The 12,983-nt window shown below is 38.5% G+C and overlaps 1 protein-coding gene across 2 annotated transcripts in view; it reads right to left on the bottom strand.

The window, feature by feature from the left end:
• Window positions 1-6,541: 6,541 nt before the first annotated feature.
• FAT1 (FAT atypical cadherin 1) overlaps window positions 6,542-12,983 on the bottom strand; it is a 116,658-nt gene continuing 110,216 nt past the window's right edge. For both annotated transcript variants that reach the window (XM_063310202.1, XM_063310201.1), the window contains 2 exons: window positions 9,971-10,006; window positions 6,542-8,456 (listed from right to left, as the gene is read on the bottom strand). In XM_063310202.1, coding sequence (XP_063166272.1) covers window positions 7,843-8,456; window positions 9,971-10,006 — 650 coding nt within the window. In that variant the 3' untranslated portion in view covers window positions 6,542-7,842. The remainder of the gene's footprint in view (window positions 8,457-9,970; window positions 10,007-12,983) is intronic.

Genomic DNA, 12,983 nt, shown 5'->3' with positions numbered 1-12,983 from the left:
CTTCGGCTGTTGCGCCTGCCCCCGCCATCCACACCTCAGCCCCTCTCCGCAAACCCACCCGTACGCCCCCGACAGCCGCCACCGTTGTCTCCGGGTGCCAGCTCGCGTTGGCGTCTGGCCTCCCCTTCCCGAGACACAGGCGCCGCCAGGGAATTCCAGCTGCCGCCCGAACGGGCAGCGTAGCCGCAGTGCCCTCGTGAGGCCTTTACGGGAACAAGGGCCTCCATTCCCGGCGGAGCTGTGAGCGGGAGGGTCTGTGCGGGCGCCAGCGCGAGCGCGCGAGGTCCCATTCATTTTTTCCAGGCTTCCCTGCCTCCATTCATCAGCTCGCTCGCTCGCTCGCTCGCTCATTCATGAAGCTACCAGGGTTCATTCACGGGATTGGCCGACGGTAGATCGTCGAGCGACAGCACCCAGCAATTTTTCTGTCATTTGCCACTTGAAGTACTGACTGGATAGCCTTCGGGAGGGCTTTCTGTCGGAACCCTCGCTGTGTTGTGGGAGAACAGAAGAACGGAGGAGGAAGATGAGGAGTTATTTATTTGTAGTAATAAATATGTATAAGAAAGTATATCTAAATCGATGTTTTCGTTAAATAGGTAGGGAAGCAAGGAATGGTTGGGGATAGGGAGGAAAAGAGAATCATTTCTGATTCTAAGCAGAGTGCTATAAAAAAGTTCATTTGCTTTGTATGGGGAGTGAGGGGCGGAGGCAACTTAGATCTGAATTCCCTGGAGCAACACCTGAGCTTGCCTTACAGGGGAGGAGAGAAGAAGAAAACAGCAGAGAAGGGTCCAATTTTTTTTTATTTTTTACCTTTGTAAAAGTAAGTAAAAATCATATATGTATAGTAACATTGCATATGAAAATACACAGGATTTTCCCTAAGGCGCAGGACCCTGTTTCCTCTGCTGATTGCAAGATACTTCATGTGATCTCTGAACACACCAGGATGGATACCTTTTTGGAACTGGGACCCAGTTCCTCCCAGGGGCCTGCTTGATTTTCCAGTGGAGACACTGCCAGCAGAATAATGTTATGCTTGTGCATATTATGAATTGGTAGCCATGCTATGCCATAAACAGATCTGTGTAAAAATAGCATGGAAACATGGTTTTTCCCCTCTCAAAGAGAACGCTGATTGTGTTTATTTTTAAAGGTACATGTTATTAAATGCAATTCATGTGCACAACATATTTACATTCTTCAAACAACCTTAACAAATGCTAACTAAATAGTCAGTAGAGCCTGCTCCCCTCTCAATTTTGGTTTCTTGCTGGAAAAGAAAGAAGCAATGTCTTATATGTGAAAGCTTACTATATAAGAGAGCCAGTTTGGTCTAGTGGTTGAGGCACCAGGCTAGAAACCAGGAGACGGAGAGTTCTAGTCCCGCCTTAGGCCTGAAAGCCGGCTGGGTGACTTTGGGCCAGTCCCTCTCTCTCAGCCCAACCCACCTCACAGGGTTGTTGTTGTAGGGAAAACAGGAGGAGGAAGGAATATTTGGTATGTTTGCAGCCTTGAGTTATTCATAAAAAAAAAAAGGTGGGATAGAAAATAAAATAAGTAAATAAATAAAAATAATAATTTGAACCATTTAGAGAGCTGCCCCCCTTCTTTTTTCAAATGGTATAAAATTTATTGACCTCAATGCTCTGATCCTTACCCATTTGGTGATTATGCCATTTTGAAGTCCTTGACATTGAATAATGAAACATACCGTGTTGGGCTATTAAAGGAAAAGAAATCATAATCACGAAGCTTAACGAGCTATGTAACAAACAAACGAAAAAGTAGGAAGTGGCAGACATTTAAAAAACAGCCTCTGAGAAGATGCAGCAGTTTTCTATATGCCAAAGCACCCGCATGCTATTTGCTAAAAGAAAAAAAAACTGTGCTAAAAATAGCATCCTGTGCTCTTACACGTGCCTTATGCGACAAGGAAAATTTCTCTGATTTGTACTGATCACAGATTCAGAGGACCAGTGGATCAGAAAGTGAGAAAAAGGATTCTGCGCCACTATACCAAGCCAGTGTTTGTCCGTCAAGCTATCCTCATGAGAAAACAGACATGCTAAAATAGTCTTTTTAAAAATTAATAAAAAAAGTATCCAGTAGACTATTTAGACATGCTAAAATAGTCAATTAATACAAAAAGTATCCAGTAGCTATCCTAATGCTACATTCATTCAGACTGGTGTTCAGATATTCTATTTATCTGAAAGGAAGATGACGCTCTGTTTAAGATAATCCCCACCATAGAAATGTGGACCAAAATTTTGTGCAATACCCAACTTCTCCAACTTCAATCCTAGCTGTTTTAGCTAAGTTTTAGCTAAACATTTAGATAAATGTTTTAGCATTTATCTAATGCTATCTCCATTCCTAGAAATCTTGGAAAAAATTTCCTCCCTCATGAATATATTTGCATACATGTATATGTTTCTGTGCATATAGAGTTGCCACAGCTACATCAAAAGACAGCTTGGCTAGGATAATCTTCTCCCAAATTTATATTGCTTTTATTGTACGTCACCCAGAGTCATGTTCGTGAGATGAGCGGCTATATAAATGTGATGAATAAATATTAATTGAAATGATTACTAATTAAAATAAATTACCTTTAACATAAAGCACCTTATTTATAAAGTTAATTGATTTCCTGCTGGCATATGTTGTCTGTCATACACAAATCAATCTTAGACACATGTATGCACACTCCTATCTTGCTCCAGTAGATACAGAAAAAAAAAAAAGAGAGAGAAGGGAGTAACATGGAAGGGAAGGAAGAACAAAACCAGATGGAAATGATACAGAAATATGTAATTAAGCAGGGAAGGACAAAAAGAGAAGGAAGCCCCATTTAGGCACTACCGAAATTCAAATTTTCTTTTTCTAGAGGAGAAAAAGCTGCTAGAAGAGACCTCATAAGTGGGGGAAAAAATCCTTGACAGGGTGGAATGTCATCATTTGCACCAAGGCACAGCATGGGACCTGATACATGTTTAATGAATGTAATAATATAAATAAATAAAATCCAGAAATGTCAAGAAGAACATAGACTCAGGGAAGTGCAAAATTGCATAGTCCAGAAATCATTCTGGAGAACAGTTCCATTTTGGAATAATTATACTCCGTTTTAGACTGTTCCAGTTTTGAGGGATGGGGGAAGAGGGCCTTGAGTGGAGTAAATCCTCCAAATCAGAAGCAGCTTGAGGTGTTCTGGACAGGGTGGTCCCAAATAGTTGCAGATCTCTGAGCAGTCACTGCCTTGTCCTCATGTTATCCCACTAAACTGCTTTTTTTCCTCCTCTATGCCTTTTCCTCTATAATTTTCACCTTTTTAGTTTGTAAGCCTTAGCTTACTAACTACATGTATGTTCATATACTATTTGCACAGTTACAAGGATATAGTGCAATATGGCCATAGCTTATAACAACATAGAACCTCTTACAACAATAAAATTCCAGAAAACCTATCTTCTTACATATCAAATTGTGTTTCTTGAAAACTGAATAGAAATGTGAATGATTATTCTGTATTAACTGAGACAATCTGTAGTGATCTATTTTAAAAGTGTGCCTGTTGCTGTCTCTGTGTGCTGGTGTATGCTAAGTAAAGCTGGATTTCTACAATACTGTAATTCAGTGGTTCATTACAAGATGTAGCGCTCTCATTCGTTTGGAAATATGGATCCAATCACCACCTGTATTTTGTTCTTCTTTTGGAAAAACGAACATGGAGGTTGTCAGACTGCTTGATCCAGCAACTAGTAACACATAGTGCTGGATCCAAGAGTGAGCTCTGCTACAGAAAAGCCTACTGTCCTTGTCGAGAAAGTGTTTGTGACTTATTCGAAGAACGTAGCATGATATAGCTGGCTACCTGAGCTCACTCTCATGACATATACATTGTCACCCGTATTGCCTTTATTATTATTTTTTTTTAGTGCAAGACAAAGGTGCAAATCTGTAGTCCGAAGATTGCCCCAAAAGTCCAGAATGCAATTCCCCAGAGACCTTCCAAAAATGTCATTATTAATGTGAGAAAAGGAAGAAGTATTAAACCAATGGATGCATTTCACTGGGCATGTATTAAACATCTTTTAATTTAATTACATTCCATTTCAATTAATGTAAATTAAATAAAATTGATCTTAGTTTTTGTCCTAGCCTCAACCAGTTCTTGGCCCATAACGTGCTATTCAGGTCAGAAATAGCATGCCCCTTTCCCTAAGAATCCAGATGTGGGATTGTACTGTGAAAAACCAACTATTTACTGACAGGTAACAACATCCCCAATCCACCCCCCGCCCCGTACTTTCGATTTGCTTACATGTTTGAAAGAAAGTCCTTGTTCAGGTTGGACGAGAAATTGCTGTTTAGGGAAAATCTTATGGGGGTTCTTGACTTCAAATAATTTTGTAGTAGTTGACCTTATTTTGTACAGTCACCCAGTAATCTGAAGCCTCTTTGGCTTTCCACAGTTCAATTAAATGGCAGACAGACTATGAATGAACAACTGCTAGGGGCTGTTTCCGATCAGGGATTAAAGGCAACCACATATACTGCAGGTAAATAGGAAAAAGCTGTTACGCAGCTGTAAGAAGGTGCTCTGCCATTTTAAGTTAAAACATTGTCAGAAAGCTCTGAAGATATAAAATACTTCGAGAATCAGGGGAAAAATAGAAGTCTTTCACAGAAGGAAAAAAATGGGAAAATGGAAAACACTTTTTGGTCCAGGGTTAATCCTTTCTTTCTGTTTTCCTTTTCTGCCTTTGTTCCTTCATTTACGATTTTTACTCTTTAGTGCTGGCTGGGGAACTCTGGGAATTGGAGTCCACATAACCGAGGTTGAAAAAGACTGATAGAGTTCAAGTAGGCAATTTTCTCCATGTGGTGTGGTGCTAACTGTAAAGCAGCTCTTCACAGTGGAATTGTATTATGCCGTTATAGGAACACCAGTTTATTAGATGCCTTCTTTTGGTATATTTATACTGTAGAATCTTTATAGAACCTTTAACCTCTAAACCTTTATAGAAACAAGAAAACATTCATATTCCTGTTACAAATTGATGCTATGTATATTTAATATTTGAATAGCAACCCTTATTGCAAGTTCTTCCTTGCAAATTTCCCAGCCAATTTCCTAGCACTTGCCAAATTCAATGACCTCACAGGATTGACTAGATTCATTTGCTCTCAGAAGAGTAAAATTGACTGGTGGAAAGCTGCACTTCTCCAAGGCTAATCATGAAACCTTTCCAGCGATACCAAATCTCATTGAAAATACATTCTCGTATTATGTTTGGAAAAAATATTCCTATGCCATCCCTGAAATGCTCTTAAGATGTAATAGACAAAACTAAATACAATTTTCTTCTTCTTTGGTGCAGAATGAACTGGGAAATTCTGTTCTGGAAATTACACTGAGATACATTTATTTTGATGCAGCTTGCAGAAAAGGATTTCCTCATTCGCTATGAGTAGACAGTTCAAGGGTGGAAATCAACAATATGAAAATCCAAAGTTTGGGAAAAGTGTACTGTTAAGCTTCTCCGCTTACACAATGTAAACTTCAAATTGTTAGGATTGATTGCATGAAAGATACGAGGGGCAGTCCTTCAAGCCAACACATGATTAGCATGCTTAACCCTATTAATTTCAGTGGGCTTTTCTTCATTCAACAGAGCAAACTTCAAAACTTTTAAGAGGTTTGCAGCTCTAGCATTAAGGCAAGGCCAGAGATGGTATCTCTGTATAGTTCCTTGAGGCTATTGCAATGTGTTCCACATGGGGCGACCTTTAAAGACCACCTGGGGCATTCAGGTCATGCAAAGTATGGTGGTCTGAGTGCTCACCGGTGCTGAGTTGGTGGGTGCACATCACATCTGTTTTGCAGACCCTGCATTAGTTTCTGGGCGCAATTTGAAACGCTGTTTTTATGAAGTCCTTTATGGCTTGGCATAAGATTAGCTGTAGGTCTTCATCTCTCCACTAGAGTTAGCCCAACCAGTTCAAGGTATAGTTTATAGAAACATGTGGAAGACATATTTCATCCCACTTTATCTGGATAAAAGACATTATGTACTCCATAGACTTGAACGGCCAAATGTCTTCATTTTCTAACATCATCACTAAATAAACTAAAATGTAATGGAAATTTGTAATGGAGAGTCCCTCACTTGGGAGAGATGGGCGGTAATTAAATTTGAATAATAAATAAATTTCTGGCAACAGCAGAAAGTGTTAACGCATAATAATAATTTACCAAATAACTTGTGATTCTTCCATTCTATTCTGTGTATTTAAATTATGATAAAGCCCTGCAGTGTAATAGGTAATATATGAAATATCTCATTAAGTATGTTACCTATTCTTTTTCTTTGTATTATCAAGGATGAAATATTTGATTTTTAAAAAGAACTGAATAAGGTCCCACTGCCACCTAGTGGATTGATTGCACACAACTAAAGCTTTCTTTAGCTGGGCTGCACCAAGCAACATTACACTTTTATAAAACGCATAAAATAGATACAGTAAACAAAGCTAAAGTATTTTATTAATAATTTATTATCTGTAAGAAAGACTGGCTAATGGTAGATTTCAGTAAAAACCTTTACAAGACTGTTGCATCACAAATATACAGACACTATAAAAACTGTGCCGTGATTTTGGTTCTAAACAGGAATGCAGTGGGCCCCAACACACTTTTCAGGAAAAGAAAAAAATGGATACTGTACCAGAGTACAGAAACCTGTGTAAGACATTGCTATGTTTCTTGCCCAGAAAATATCAGGTATGTTTTCCAGATGACCTGGAAATTCTGTACAGTTGGAAATGCATGAGCTATTACGCTGAAATATTTAAGTAATACACTGAATTTCTGTGAGAACACATGTAAATACAGTAAACCTTTGATTTTTTAAAGTTTTTTTTAATCCCGTTATTATTTTTATAAATAACTCAAGGCTGGGAACATGCCTAATACTCCTTCCTCCTCCAATTTTGCCCACAATAACAACCCTGTGAGGTGGGTTGGGCTGAGAGAGAGCGACTGGCCCAAAGTCACCCAGCCGGCTTTCATGCCTAAGGCGGAACTAGAACTCACAGCCTCCCGGTCTCTAGCCTGATGCCTTCACCACTAGATTTAATGAACTAGTAAGGGGAAGGGTATCTGTCACAGCACTGTGTCCATAAATTCTGAATCTGATTTTAGAGCTGCATAGTGGATGGGATTGTACACATACACAGAAGTTATACAGTGTATGGATAGATTGTACCCTTTGCATCTTAAGTCGGCTAAACAGAGAACTGTTCAATCAAAGGTTTGCTACATGGTGATTCCTGAATATAATGAAGCCCGTGGTTTAATGGCACACAGAACACCACTAGAATCAGTGGAAATCAAACCTGAAAATTATCTACAAAATCTAGTTAAAATTACTGAAATCAAAACTGTACATAAATTTACAAAAATATAAGAAAAACGATTTGTTTCTGAACGATATAAATACATTTATCATGCTAAAATGAGGAAGTGGTACGTGTTTTTTCTGTATTTCTAACATAGACAATGTAAAGTACAAAAAAAAAAAAATACTTTGGGGAATGGCACAGCCGACTGGAGACCTGTGATTAGTGAAACTTCAGGAGGAAGAAATGGAAAATTGGTTAATATGTTGAAATGAGCTGCATATTCCATTGCAGCCATGCCAGTTTTAGTTCACTGAAATAATAGCGCTCAAGCATTGCCAGGGGGGAAAGAAAGCTTTCCAAGATTTCTCTACAATCCTTTTTCTTTTTAGTTAATTAACATCCAGGCACTTTTTTTGAGGAAGAGTATCAGACTTCTGTGTGCTGCTGAGGATCAAGTGGAGGAATGATCACATCTTCAAAATGGCCATCGTCCCCACTTTCATAGTCACTCATCATTACCTCAGACTCCATTTCGCAGCATGCTGACATATCAGAGCATGAAGCTGTGGAAGCGTACACAGAAATGGACATGTTGTCTACAGGGTCTCTGTTGTAGCCTACAGTATAAGGAGCAAAAGTTTCTCTGTAATTACTGGGGATTCCATTAATTGTGTTCTGAGGTTCTGAAACGTCTGAAGGATAGTGATGGGGAAGATACTGGTTGAGACTGAACCTTTGCCTGCTCCTCACAGAAGACCCTAAGCTACCTACAGCAGATATGTCCCTGGATTGCTGCACTGAGTCAAACTGATCACTGTATTCTGGTGGCAATGGTGGGAGGTCATCAGGAACAGGGAAATCATCTGGTGGAGGCGGGAAGTCACTTTCAATGTCATAGCCTCCAGGGTAGTAGTCAGCGTCAATTGAATTTGGATCTGTGTACAGAGGTGCTGTCTCTTCAACAACTTCATAATTTGGATATTCTTGTATGCCAGGCAGTTGGACATTTGGCATCCAGTCAGAAGTATCCCAGTGATAGCCTGGAAAGCGAAAATAAAGAGGGATTCAATATCTTGTTCCTGATCTGTTGTTAAGACTGAAAAACCAAAACAATGCAGCAAGAGCAACACAGCCAACCAGTTATTAGAGAATGAGCATAATTGGAGCAATTGGCTTCCAATGGTTAACAAAGGCATTCAGGGTTACAACCACAAGTTCACAATGTGCCATGCAGTATTATAGCTTATTATCCAAGACTGAACCAGCTATAATTTCAGCATACCTCACCCTAAGCTGTGAAAAGATGTAGCTGACCTGCTATACAATGGCATAAAGTCATTCTTTGTGTAAAAGAATGCCTCTGCCAATTACCTGGTGCATGCAACTAAAAACACTTTCTCTGCATGTAACCCTTGTACTCCATTATCCTGATTCATGTTTACTTAGAAATAAGTCCCACTGAGCTTAGGAGTATTTCCTCCTCAGTAAAAATATACAGAATTGCAGGATTTGTCTATTACCATTAATGGAAAGTGGAAACTTACGATGAAATTCTGACTTCAATGGTTTTGAAATAGGGACACCAAAGGATTTTTTTTTTCATCCATTTTTGGCAAACTGACCTGTGTTGCTTTTCTAATCTAAAATATGCAGTAGTTGTTCAAATTGTGAATTTCCCCACTTGTAATGGAAAATTCAAGAAGTTATTTTAATGTGTGTGTGCACGCATGCATATGTTTTGTGTGTCTATAGACAACACACACACATATTTGTACACACACACACAAATTGCCTACTGTAGGAACGAAGTGGGTAGTTCAGGAACTTCTGGTCTTTTAGCTTTTAACAGATATGAATTTGCTTATAAAATGGCTTTAAAATAAGAAAATCAGCTGAACACTGCATGTGACCTTAGGATATGTACCCCTGCTATACAGGAAATACGTTTATTTAAATATTAATGTCATGCATTTTTTAAAACAATCATACCCTGAAGTAAAAATGGAATGAAACCAACTTAGAAATGAGTATGGTATGCAAATAGCACAGAAACAAGTTCATCTTTGGTCTGGATTGGGACCAATAAATCTCCGATTTTTAAAATCATTCAAAAATTTTAATGGTTAATATTTCTGTCACTAATTACTGGTTATAAGTTCTTTAACAGAGACCTACAAAAATATAATTGAATATCTGATTGTTTTTTAAAAGAAAACTATTAGTAAAGTCATTCAGACATTCACATGTCAAAATAGATATTAAGCTAACCATGCAAAAATTTCAAAACTGCTCTGTGTTGTAGAACAAATATAAAATATACTGAAAACAAAGATGAACTAATTTTACTACAAAAAGCTGTAGTGTTACAACAAATAATACTTCTCCATTTCATGACAGATTCTAAAAAGGAGTGTACTACAGCACTGCAATATGGTGTGTAAATTACAACACAAACACACACTAAGCAACCAATTAAAGGCAAGTTAGTGCTGTGGACAAATATTAAGCGAACCATTTAAATGAGTATCACTGAACATCTACATGCAGAAGTCACCTCTTGAATTGCTCAGGTCAGGAACAGCAAAAGACTCTTTAGAAGACAGGGGAAAAGAGGGGGAAAAATATGCACAGTTGATTAGTTCCAAAACTGTTATGGCCTAAAACCCTTCATGATGGCAATGATAATGGCACACAAATTCACATTCATTTTTATCCATTATAGTTATGGGACTGTGTAGCCTAAGGCTGAGATCCATGAAGGAACATTAGATTAGCACCTGGATGATGATGTTCTTTGTGAAACAGCTTTATAAAAAAGGGCTTTTAAAAGTAACTTCAGTTTCAAAAGGTGTCTCAAGAAAGCCAATTTTGGGGTACATGAAATTAGTTACGTGCCTCCTTGGATCCTAATAAAAGTCAATGCTTATTATGAACCTGACCATCTGCCAAATCAGGGACACCCTTCTGAAGACACTCTCATTACCAGAGGCACAACTATCTGGCATGCAGGAAAATACCTTTTCCTACATGGCTTTCAAGCTATGGAATGTGCCCCTCAGGGAGAGGCAGTTGTCTCCTACTGTCCCAAAATTTGGGAAATTGGTAAAAGCACTTTTCTTTTGTCAAGCTTTTAGCTGTTAATGTATCTGTTTTAATCTCTGATTTCACCTGGATTTTAATTCTGTTTTAGCTTATATTTAGTATCTTTACTGTTGCAAGCTAGCTTGATTGTAAAATAGATAGGAAGGTGGGATATAAATCCAGTAAGTGAATAAGAACAACAATAAATGTCTGAGATCTTGCACTTGTTTACTTTGTTTTAATGCCCATACTGATCTTGCATCATTAGTATGACCAATACCAGGATTACCGGTTATTTTTATAAAATAAAACAGTAATACCAGTTTAGTGATTTTATATATAAAGGATACACTTTAGAGCAGCAAAGAAAACCATTACATTTCAAGCTAAATGTGGCCAGTGTCCCTCCAACTCAGTGTTTTTCAACCTTGGCAACTTGAAGATGTGTAGACTTCAACTCCCAGAATTCCCTAGCAAGCATGAAGAAGTCCACACATCTTCAAGTTGCCAAGCTTGAGAAACCCTTTCTAACTGGTCTGAAACCTTCTGTATCTTCTCTCCTAGATCGCCAAAGGGAGGCTTCTTTCAGGCCAGGAATCATCATGCAAAGAATGTGGTTGGTTACTTTTTGTCTTAAAGGCAATGGCTCCAAATTATTCTTCCCTGGAGATGGCAATCAGTTTTGAAGAAAGCTTTCTATTACTATCAAGCCCAGCCATGCACATGAAAGAGTGCATCTGGGTAGTCATTTCTGGTATGCAAGAATGTGTTGTGTGCATGTTTTATGCCCATTCTGACGATGTCCATTTTGTTCAGGGCTCACCAGGCAGATACTGACTCACTCCTAAGGTTCTTTTTTCTTGTAAAAAAACTGGTTTATGTGTACATTATTGTAAGATCTGGGTTTTCCACAGCCTTCTGATTCTACCTTATTTATAGATGGGGGTATTTGTAGATGGTGGCTTTGTAAGATTATACATTTAGAGAATTTGTGTGATTTTTGTTAGTTGCTTCCCCTATTGATTTCAGTGATGTCAAATGTTACATCAAAAGCTTCCAGGAACATAGATCACCCATTACTCCTACTCCTACTCTGCAAGGTGTCACACATATGAACGATACCACCTAAACAACACTTTTAATATATGGTATTTCAGAAATACCACTTGTAGCAATTTCTATATAGAAGATATATGCATCTAGATAATCTCATTAACATAGTTTCATATTGTTATTGCTGGAGTAATTGTCTTATTGGATAGACAATTATCAGTCTGCCCTAATACGATGCTCTTCAGCTGTGCTTGGACTAGATCTCCATTACATCTTGTCCAGCATGCTTGCTTGGAATTCTGAGAGTTGCATAATGCATCCGGAGCACACTAGACATGGGAGGTTTGCTGTGTTCAAATGGCCAGTATAGATTTGTAGGATTCAGTCATATTGTAAGTAACGCTGTCACCTTGCACTAACCTGGAATACCCAGAGAAATAAGACGACCTGAAATACTAGCTGTTCCTACTCGCTGATTTTAAACCTATTCTACACTGCAAGCTATTTTCTCTTGCCACCCAATTAAAGATACACTTGTATGCATAGAAATCAATTCAAGGAATTTTCCCAGTAAGGGAAAAAGTCTGTGTGCAGAACAGAAAACTACGAATATTTGCAGAATATTCCATTTTGATTATACCTTCCAGGTAAGCAAAGAATAAGTGTATGCAAAATGGAAATAACTTCATCCAACAAAGAAGGTAATGAATGAACTGCACATGAACCAAAATATTACCTATTGGTTATTCAGACTGATTACAGCCATTGAATAACCTTCCCACCAATATTATTACAGAAGTGGAGGCTGAGGGAGTGCTTTATTCTGAGGTATCTTTCATCACTGAATTCCTGAGCCGAAATATAAACAGTGTCTTGCTGTTTTGTAATTTGTACTTTTCATCAGTACAATATACCAGCTCTCCTCCTTCATTCAGTTATTGACACCAACATATTTCAATCTCATATGCTCCAGGTGTATTTGAACTGTAAATCCCAGCTAGCAATCCTAGAAATCAAAGTTCCAATATACCAGAGGTTTCCCATGGTGGATGGAGATGCATTATCAGACAAACTTCTAACAGTTGTGCTATATTGCCTTCATACCAGTCTTGACAATTGCCCGTATCAACTACCTAAACATGAGGAAGGAAAAAGGGAACTATTTATAGTTAGGTAAGATTTAGAAGGCTCTTAGCATGTAAATCATGGGTGAATAGGTTTGGGGTCCATGAAGACCACAACTTCACCCATTCACATTCAACCCTTTTTTCCTTTCTCAGGAGGGAAAAGCTTTAAATTTCCCATGCCGTCAGAATCACTAATTTTATCTCGCCTTCTTCCCCAAAAGCAGCAATATGGAAGAATTTGCATGTGGGAGCTGCATCAGAGGAATAAAGTTGTAAGCTGTTTCCCACCCCTCCTCCTTGCCCCAA

The sequence above is a fragment of the Candoia aspera genome, chromosome 8 (assembly GCF_035149785.1).
Source record: "Candoia aspera isolate rCanAsp1 chromosome 8, rCanAsp1.hap2, whole genome shotgun sequence".
Taxonomy (NCBI): Eukaryota; Metazoa; Chordata; class Lepidosauria; order Squamata; family Boidae; genus Candoia; species Candoia aspera.
This window is presented reverse-complemented; position numbering and strand designations above follow the sequence as displayed.